The following is a 9194-nucleotide window of genomic DNA, read 5'->3' on the forward strand; positions in this document are numbered from 1 at the left end:
GAGCAGACTAAAGCTGAGGAAGAGGAAGAGGACGAGGCGGTGGAGAAGGCGGCGAAGAAGGTGGCCGAGCAGACTAAAGCTGAGGAAGAGGAAGAGGACGAGGCGGTGGAGAAGGCGGCGAAGAAGGTGGCCGAGCAGACTAAAGCTGAGGAAGAGGAAGAGGACGAGGCGGTGGAGAAGGCGGCGAAGAAGGTGCTAGAACAGGTTGAATCTAAGGAAGAAGAGGAGGAGGAGGCTATCGAGGCTGTCGAGAAGGCAGTGGCGAAGGTGATAGCCCAAGCTAAAGTTGAGGAAGAGGAGGACTCAGAAGACGCTATGGCCATAGACATGGAGGAGGAGACGGCAGAGTCATCGGATGGCACGGAAAAGGCTTGAGCTGGATGAACTGTTCGGGCTGTCTGCGTATGCTATCTTTCCATCTTCCTGTATGTGTGTGTGCATGTCATTTCATGTATTCTAGACTTTCATCGCCATCGTTTAGTCACTACTTTAATGGATTTTCCTCACAAGATATCACTGATGCCATCAATCCCAGTCTAACGCTATGAGAGATATACACCGGTAAGTAAGCGACAGAAACACCCACACACTATCTGCTCAATCCAGCTCATCGTTCTCGCCCTCCCGTTTTACCGGCGGCGGCTGCGGAGGACTGGTAGGAACCGGCGTAGAGCTCTTCCTCGGCGGCGGGGGACCCGCCCTCTTTGGCGGCGGCGGAAGTCCAGGCTTGACAGTCGCAGCGCCCGCCTTTGCGCCGCCCTCCAGCTCCAAACTCTTCTGCTCTCCCTCCCTGAGGTAATCATCCATGATACTCGGATTAAAGTCCCTCGCATGGTGATGTCTCGGCTTGTGCCTCGCAGGGGCGACCTGCGGCGGAAACACATGTGCGCCCGCCGGCGCCCCGCCACGGAACCCGGGCGTCTCCATCGGCGTGAACTGATAGGGCGAGGGCGAGCCGGATACCGCCGCAGGGGTGATGAGGTTCCCCGGCTCCGTAGGCGGGAACAGCTCCTCCTCCTCCGCGTCCTCTGGGTTCATAGCGGCACGGGCGACATCGCCAGAGGCGCGGGGGGTATTCGAGAACAGCGTTTCACCGGGGGCCTGGACGGGCTCGTGCAGTGGGGCGGGAACACGGTGCAGCGCGCCAAAGCCGAGGACGCAACCGAGAGCTCCCTCGCCGCCCCACGACCGCGTCGGCGTTATGTGCAGCTCCCGCGTCACGTCGTATTCGTGGTTGTACACGAATAGGCGCAGAGGCCGGTCCATGTGGTCTTCGACTAGCTCGCCGAGGCCGGACTCTCCCCGCACAATGCCCTCCGGCGTGCCGATTATGTAGTCGCTGTAGGGGAGCAGACCGGCGAAGTCCGCGGGGGAGTTTGGGGCCACGTCGAGAATGTGCCAGATGTCCTCCGTGGTCGAGACGGGACACCATTGTAGCACCAGCCCGAGGGAGAGCGAGGTCGATGGGACGGACACCATCACGTCGCGCATTCGTTGGCCCTGGGGAGCGAGATGGTCAGCGGGGTGCGGCCGGGGGGTGCAGAAGGTGTCACGAACCTTTGCGCTCCACACCATGAATGCGACATCCCGTCCAGCGCAGTTTTCCACTTCCTTTGAGAACAGATAGGAATTCCCGTCTTCCTAGGGTCGGTAAGATGAAGGCCCACGGTATCGTGCAGACTGCAGGGACGGCGGACGGGGGACGAGGGGACGTACGACTAACCGGCCGTTGATGCCACAGATAAAGTCGAACCACGGCTCAATGACGATGAACTTGTTTGTGTTTTTGAGGACTTGGAAGCCGAAGGCGACGCCTTGCCGCCGCTCTTCGCCGATGGGAAGGAACTTTTTGAGCCAGGACATTGCGACGACGACGAAGGGGTCTGGTGGGGTGGTGGTGACGGTAGTGTTGCTAAGGTAAGGTAAAGCTCAGAGATGGGGTGTTTAGCGTCTCTGACACGTGGGATGAGTAGGGGGGCCTTCATGGATGCACGATAAATCACTCGCCCTGTTCGAACGGAGAAGCAGAACGGAGTACAATTGAGTTCAATTGAGCCCAAACTGACGCACTGGTTTTGATTGCCAGTATTGTACAAATATAGATGCATCCGTTTTCATCCCGACTCCACACCGCAGGCGAGCGCATCACGTCACAATTTGGGGCGCCGGCGACTCGGCGAGTTGGCGTCGCGGCGAGGGTCGGACCGGAACTATATATATCCTGCCGTCCGAGGCTTCCGGAATGGATCCAGAGCGACGCGCGTGCAGGCGGCTGGAGGGAGTCGTCAAGTAGGCGAGCTTTGGAGACGGCATTCTCGGGTCAGACTTCAGCGTTCAATGATGAAAACAGCCGCAACGCTGTAAAATGGCGGCTACCAAAGTATGCCTAATTGAGTGGAGTAGTTACGCCACAACGGCGCGAACGGCATTGCGCCGTTGGAGCCGCTCGTATGTGCTACCGTGTACATACGGCAAGCCTTTCATTCCGGTTCTTGCGAATGCGCGTATGTTTGTACACAGCCTTCTCCTAGGTATGCATGATAGTACAGGTACTCGGTCTAGCCCGAAACACCGACGACGACGACTTTCTCTTCTCCACGCCCAGCGAACCCTCCTCCTCCTCCTCCTCCACAAAACCTTCAGATACACACCCGACGATCGGGGTGCGGCAAAGCGGCCGCTACCAAATAGAGTCGCACGCCTCTTGCAAGCCACTCGAGTCTCTCGGTCTCGTTGGGGGGATGGGAGGTCAGTGCCCATGGCTCAATCGATCCCTATGGCAAAAACACCAAGAAGCTTGGCCAGTTAGCCAGAGCAGCGGTGACGACGCTCATGGCTGCCAATTCGCTGAGCGCTCGGACGAAGGCTCGGCTCGGCTCGGCTCCCTTTTTTTATCTCTTGCTTTCTTTCGTTTTTCGCTCCCTTTTTAACTCTGGGTGTGGGCCCTGGCTTTACCGTCCCTGCTGAGTGCCCTGGGTGCTAGTGTGTGGAGTACTCCACTTGTTCTTGGGTTTCCTGGAAGAGATGGAAGGACTCGAAGAAGGGGAGGAAGGGGAAGGGCTCGAAGCAGGTGGAGACATTCGGTTAAATACTTGTTCTTCGTCCACGGTACCTGGAAGAGCTGAGAGAAGGTGGAGAATTCGGTTAGATAGGTACCACCTGTTCCTTGATGCCGGAATTCCATCTAGACATCCCCACGGGCTTGAGTTGACGTTTGATATGTAGCATATTTTTCCTTTGCAAACGGGGGGCAAGAAGCAGCCAGCATTGCAAAGTATCGTGGTGCCGTCACGCCTTATCATTCATGTTACTCTCAAAAGTACTTCAGGACCTATGCGTCGCCGGGTCGCCGCGTCGGACAACAGTGATTCCGGAGAATTCTTAGCCGACTACTTAGAGACTTAGGGGTGTTGTTAGCACAGGTTACAAGACCTCTGCCCAGTGCCGCCATGGGGGGTGGTCACTGGTCTGGCCCCGAGTGGAGCTATGATGATAGCATGTACCGTATCTTTCAGGCGAAGCTTCGTTTGTGCTCTTGCTGTCGTGGAAGACGCCGTCGTTGTTTCTTGCTTCCAGATGAGAGAACTAAAATAGGTGGATAGACTAGATACTCGATGAACGGCCTTCGCGAAACCGATATGTAGATAGCTCTGGAGATGAGGGTTGTCCAAAGCTGGGCCGAAAGGGAGCAACTTGGCTGTTAATCTCGGACCGATTAAAATCGCCGGGGTCTTGGTGGCCTTGGCAGTGTTTCCCCTTTAAACTTTGGCGACGACGCATCACGGCCGCCGAGCCCGAGAAGAAAAACCGGGCACGACTGGGCACGACTCGGCATATCTGGGCATATCTGGGGCCTGGGCATAATCTGGGCATATCTGGGGCCTGGGCATAATCTGGGCATAAGGTTCCGCGCTCGGAACCAGAGGAGCGGACCGTCACCGATCGATGATGGATGTTGTTATTGCATGACATACTACCGCTTGACGAGACGCGTCTCGAACCAAGTACCCAGGATTCGTGTCCAACCGTCAACGGGGCTGCAGTGTGCAGGAATGACCTTTTCTTCTTCTTGCAGTGTACATACGCGCGCGCGGGGAGCGGACAGCAGCGTCGACATGATAGAGCATGTGCTACAGATGACAGTTACCTGGAGAATCGTCGCGTCTCGCCTGGTCTCGTCGGATCGTTTCGGATTCCGGGCTTTGATTTTCTACGCGGTTTCTACGGGAACGAGGACGGGACTCGGATGGAGACGAGGACGAGGACTATGATACGATAGGTACATCTGCACTATACGGCTCGAGCTGTCTGGCTGATACTTTTCTGACCGACTGCCCGCTAGCCAGGCCCATGTCGTGTTTGAAGCAGATAAAGATTCAGATGAGTTTGAAGTAGACCAACGATAGAGTACTACCGTATGATGGTATAGAAGTGGTTCTGTTCGCTATAGTATAGAAGCGTTCGTCAGGTCCGTTCGGCTCGTGTTGGTGGATATCCAGTCAGCTTCAGCCAACGGGGAGTGGGCGTTCCAGTCAGCTCAGCCAACGAGGGAGTGGCCGTACCTGCCCATGTTCTCCCGTTCTCCCGTTCTCCCGTTCTCCCGTTCTTCTCCCCTCATTCGGCTTGGGTTCCCCAGAGAGAGGGCATCTACTACTAGGGATGTTCTGCAACTCCTCCACGCACCACAACTACAACTATCACCACAGCAACGGACAGGGGTCCTACTTAATGGAGGAAGGTCACCAGGCTAGCTATCGTGTGGACATGGGTCGGCGACGCTACCAACAACCACTGAAGTTCGTGAGTAGCGCGAGTTAGCTCGATTTAATCTGGATCACAACAAACATGCTGATTGGATGAAAGCGTCAAAGACAGGGTACAAACCATGTCACTGTCTCTAACGCTTGTCTCTTGCAGTATCGCTCAATTGTGCACGGCCGCGCCACCGCTCCATAGTTTTATTTCGTGTTTTGTAGTTCTAGTTGTAGTTCCAGTTCGCAGTTTGGGTTGCAAAACCTCCCACTTCTCACCAACCAGCTAACCCCATCTGACACCCCTGGATAGTTGTAGTTGCGGTGCGTCGAGTCTGCAGAACGTCCCTACTGCTAGTAGATACGTACTCCAGAGGACTCTTCAGCTGCCGTTCCAACCTCCAAACGCTGAAGGGGGGAAAGTCATGTTGGTCGGATACACAGCTACCACCCGCCATGGTTCCAACCAGTGCTGAGTGCTCTCGTAGCGGTGCCAACCCCGGCACAGCCGTAATCATGCTGTTACTAGACAACTCCTAATCTAGACTCTCCTCTAGACTCTAGACTCTAGCTGCACCTCCCACCCGGTAAACCCAGCCATGTCGCAACCCTCTGTCCCTGACGATTCCCTGTTGTTTTCTTCGCCGTGTGGCGTCCGCGCCCCCCCGGCTGGCCGCACGACCAACGCACGTCGCACATCGCACGTCGCCCTCTGGCTGGCTGGATGGATGGATTGCTGGCTGGTTGGCTATCTTTACCTTCGATCGTCAACGTGGAAGATCTCCTCCGCCATCATCACCACCATCGTTGTCTTCGGCCGTCTTGTTCTCGAAGTCTTCTCTGCATCATCACCCCCCCACCGTGCTTGCTGCCATCTCAGCCCCACTTTGAACCGCTACTTAAGTCCTGTCGCGATCCGGAAGCGACTGAGCTCTCCGTACCCTTCGCCCGCAGTCCCTCCCATCGAACCAGCTTCCCCCGTGCTTTTTTTGACGCCGTTCTTCACCGCCGCTCCCGCTCCAGGAAAAACGAAGCCCGCCCGTGCCAAGTTCACGTAGAGAACTCCCGGACATCTTGGTAGAGAATATCCAATCTCCCCTCCCTTGGCGAGTTCCGAACTAAGCGCAACGGATGGCTTCAAGATTAAATAGGGGAAAGCCCGGTCCAGTGGCGCAGCACGCACGCGCCTAAGGGTAGAGCGGTCAAAGCTCGCGAAAAGGATAGGGAAGGGCTTGGTCTCAGGAGTCAGGAGCTTTTAAATCTTACCCTCCCCTCTTGAACTGACGGTCCGTTGTTGTTGTTTTGCCTTGCTGTTGTTCGTTCACTTTCACTTTCACAGCTATCCCGCTACATAACCCAACGACACTCATTGAGCTCTCAGCCTCGGCGGTCCCCCACAAATACTGTAACCACCCACCACCATCACTACCACCACCACCACCCTACGCTCTCTACCATCATAACAACAACTTATCCCTCATTTCCTCCCACTGTCGCCAATCAACGTTAGAAAGAAAAATACAACACTCCTTCAGCAGAAACCTGTGCCCACTCGCTACAGATCAACAGGCTCCGCTTCAAAATCAACCACTCGCTCGTTCAATTCTCATCCCATCCTACAAAATGCGTTCAGCTTTCGTTCAGTTGGCCGTTCTCGTGGCCTCCGCTTCGTTGGCTACCGCCCAGACATGGACTGCTTGCAACCCCATGGAGAAGAGTAAGCTGCTCCCTCTCTATTCCCCACATATATCGCTGTGCTGTACATACCCACCGCCAAGTCATCTGCTAACTCGCCCTGAATTTAGCTTGTCCTAACGATCCGGCACTTGCTGGAACTTACGACCATGTTTACGGTGGTGCGGCTCCGGACTTCACCACTACTGCCGGTGAAGACGTGATTAAGTATGGTGGTGCGGATGGTGCCATCTTCCGTGTCGAGAAGAAGCTGGACGCTCCCACGATCGTCAGCAATTTTTACATTATGTGGGGACATCTGGATGTCACCATGAAGGCGGCCCCTGGTGGTGGTGTCGTGTCTTCGGTCGTTCTCCAGTCCGACAACCTTGACGAAATTGATTGGGAGTGGGTCGGTTCGAAGCCCGATGAAGCTCAGTCGAACTACTTCGGAAAGGGAAACACCGACTCCTACGACCGTGGAGCTGTTCACCCCATCACCAGCCAGGACGACTTCCACACCTATTCGTTCGACTGGACCCAGGAGAAGCTCGATTGGATCATCAACGGGCAGGTCGTTCGCACCTTGAAGCCTGCCGACGTCAAGGGAGACTACTATCCCCAGACCCCTATGCAGGTCCGCATGGGCTCTTGGGCTGCTGGCGACCCAGGCAATGAGGAGGGTACTATTCGTAAGTTTGCCATCTTTGCTTCTTGTTTTTTTCTTCCAGATTTGGAGCTCGATAGGGGGAAGAAGAAAGAAAATAGAGTCTAATTGTAAAACAGAGTGGTCTGGAGGTCCGATTAACTACAAGGAGGGTCCCTACGACATGCTGGTCAAGGAAATCAAGGTCATCGACTACTCGACTGGAACGGCTTACCGCTTCAGCGACAAAACCGGAAGCTGGGAATCGATCGAGGCTCTGGGAGGAGGAAAGATCGGTGCTGGACCGCAGAGCGGCTCCGGAAATGCTGGCAAGCTCGCCACATCGTCGGCACCCACGTCCGAGTCCACCTCTCGCCCTGCTCTCACTAAGACTGGAGTTCTGATTCCCACCACCAACACTGCTACGAAGACAGGCGGTTCTAGTGAGCCTACCCCCGGAAGCACGAAAAACAAGGGTACTGACTCTACGGAGTCCACCCAATCGCCCACCTCGCCATCATCGCCTTCGGTTACTGGATCCGATGAAGTCCTTTACACTGGAGCGGCCAGCAAGTCCAGTACTATGGGAGGAGCCTTTGTTAGTTTGGCGGCGGGGTTGGTAATTGGGTGGATCCTCATCTAGGTACATAACGCTATTGGGGCGACTGCGGAGGAAGGATAGGTCCAGAGATGTGAGGATTTGTGTGCTTAGAATGAAGGGGGCAAAAAGGTAAATAGATACTATGGATCTTTTTCTCTCTGCGTTTGTCTTGTTTCGTGTTTTGTGTGTCGCGCGTGGTCTTCTACTTCTTGTATCTTGCATAGCGTTTGGGGGTCCTTTTTTCTCTTTCTTCTTTCTGTTTTAGACGGGCAATATGTGTTTGTGTTTGTGTGTGTGTGCTTTTCTGTTTCTCTCTCTGTCTTTTACGCTGTTGTATTTATGTTTTTTCTTCTCTGTTTTGGGCGAACTACTGTACAGGGCATTTTTATTTTTCCATCTGCTTGGAAAGGGAAGCAAGGAAGGAAAGGAAAGGAAAGGGTATATCATAGAAGTCATGATATGGCTAGGTATGAATGATTGTCGGTTTGTCGTTTTTGTAATCAGGGATTTTCCCACACAGCTGCATGGCCAGCAGGAAACGTATGGGGATGGGGTCGGAGGTGGATGGATGTTTGGAGTGGCGAGGGAATTGTATTGTATATGGATGTACGGTGTCTATCTGGGTACATATAATTCAAATCTGTGTATATCTACACTACTCGACCGTCGACTTTGCGCGTGCGGCTGTGTATGTGTAGGGGCGGTTGCGGCCACTTGCGATGAAATGCTGTTGCTGTGTTTAACAGCAACAGCATGTAGGTCCTGATGTAGGTATGTAGTCAGCGGCAGTGGCCTCTAGCGAGCGTGTGTCGTATGTATGCATATGCCGGTATCTATATGTAGACTCGTAGGGCGCGCATCACTGCCACATGGTGGGGTAGGTGGGGCGGCAGTGAAACCGAGGGGTCGTGATGATATGCTCACACGTGGGTGCGTGTGTGGGTGGGGGGACGGCGGGGGGAATGCATTCTCCCGTCTCCCGTGGCCGGTACCGGCCTGCACTCTGGATACTATGGATGAAACGTGGCCTTGCGTTGCCCTGCCGGGGTCCGGTGGATGAACGAATGGACGAACAGAGGTTACGCCGTTTCACATGGCGGGGTTGGAAGATGACGGGTGGAAGACAATGGACGTCGAAAATGAAAGGGTACATATAAGGGTATTGAGATGGCCGTACCCAGGTTTTGGGTTTTGGGTTCGGGGCGGGGTGGGTTTCGGGGTGGGGTTGAGTGGAGTGGGGCGGGGTGGATCAACGGTGGGAGCCTGGGAGGGAATATTCTCTGTATGCCGTAGGGGGATCGTAGCTGGGCTGGGGGAGACGGGGTGGGGGGGGGACGGAGTGGAGGATCGACGAGTGCGCACACGTGAACGTAGGGGAGACGAAGGTGGGCGATTAAGCGGGCAGGCAGGAGGGCGGTCATCGGCGTTGAGTTACTCGGCGTTGCGTTACTCGGCGTTGAGTTATGTGCCGGTACCGGTATTCGGTCGAAACGGAATGGAATAGGATTTGTGCTTCGCACGA

At 55.0% G+C, this 9194-nt stretch overlaps 2 protein-coding genes across 2 annotated transcripts; one reads left to right on the plus strand and one right to left on the minus strand.

Moving 5' to 3' along the window:
* Positions 1–597: 597 nt before the first annotated feature.
* On the minus strand, positions 598–1863 carry BZA05DRAFT_341606 (GRASP55/65 PDZ-like domain-containing protein; the record flags this gene model as incomplete). The annotated part of the gene is made up of 3 exons (XM_051481006.1): positions 598–1500; positions 1558–1641; positions 1717–1863. 3 exons carry the CDS (start codon positions 1861–1863, stop codon positions 598–600), a joined length of 1134 nt encoding a protein of 377 aa, XP_051337022.1.
* Positions 1864–6124: 4261 nt separating this feature from the next.
* On the plus strand, positions 6125–7782 carry BZA05DRAFT_136625 (concanavalin A-like lectin/glucanase domain-containing protein). The gene is made up of 4 exons (XM_051478856.1): positions 6125–6468; positions 6557–7117; positions 7212–7508; positions 7565–7782. Exons 1-4 carry the CDS (start codon positions 6375–6377, stop codon positions 7615–7617), a joined length of 1005 nt encoding a protein of 334 aa, XP_051337023.1. The 5' UTR covers positions 6125–6374; the 3' UTR covers positions 7618–7782.
* Positions 7783–9194: the final 1412 nt, after the last annotated feature.

Source organism: Tricharina praecox (assembly GCF_024521635.1).
Source record: "Tricharina praecox strain CBS 144465 chromosome Unknown BZA05scaffold_23, whole genome shotgun sequence".
Taxonomy (NCBI): Eukaryota; Fungi; Ascomycota; class Pezizomycetes; order Pezizales; family Pyronemataceae; genus Tricharina; species Tricharina praecox.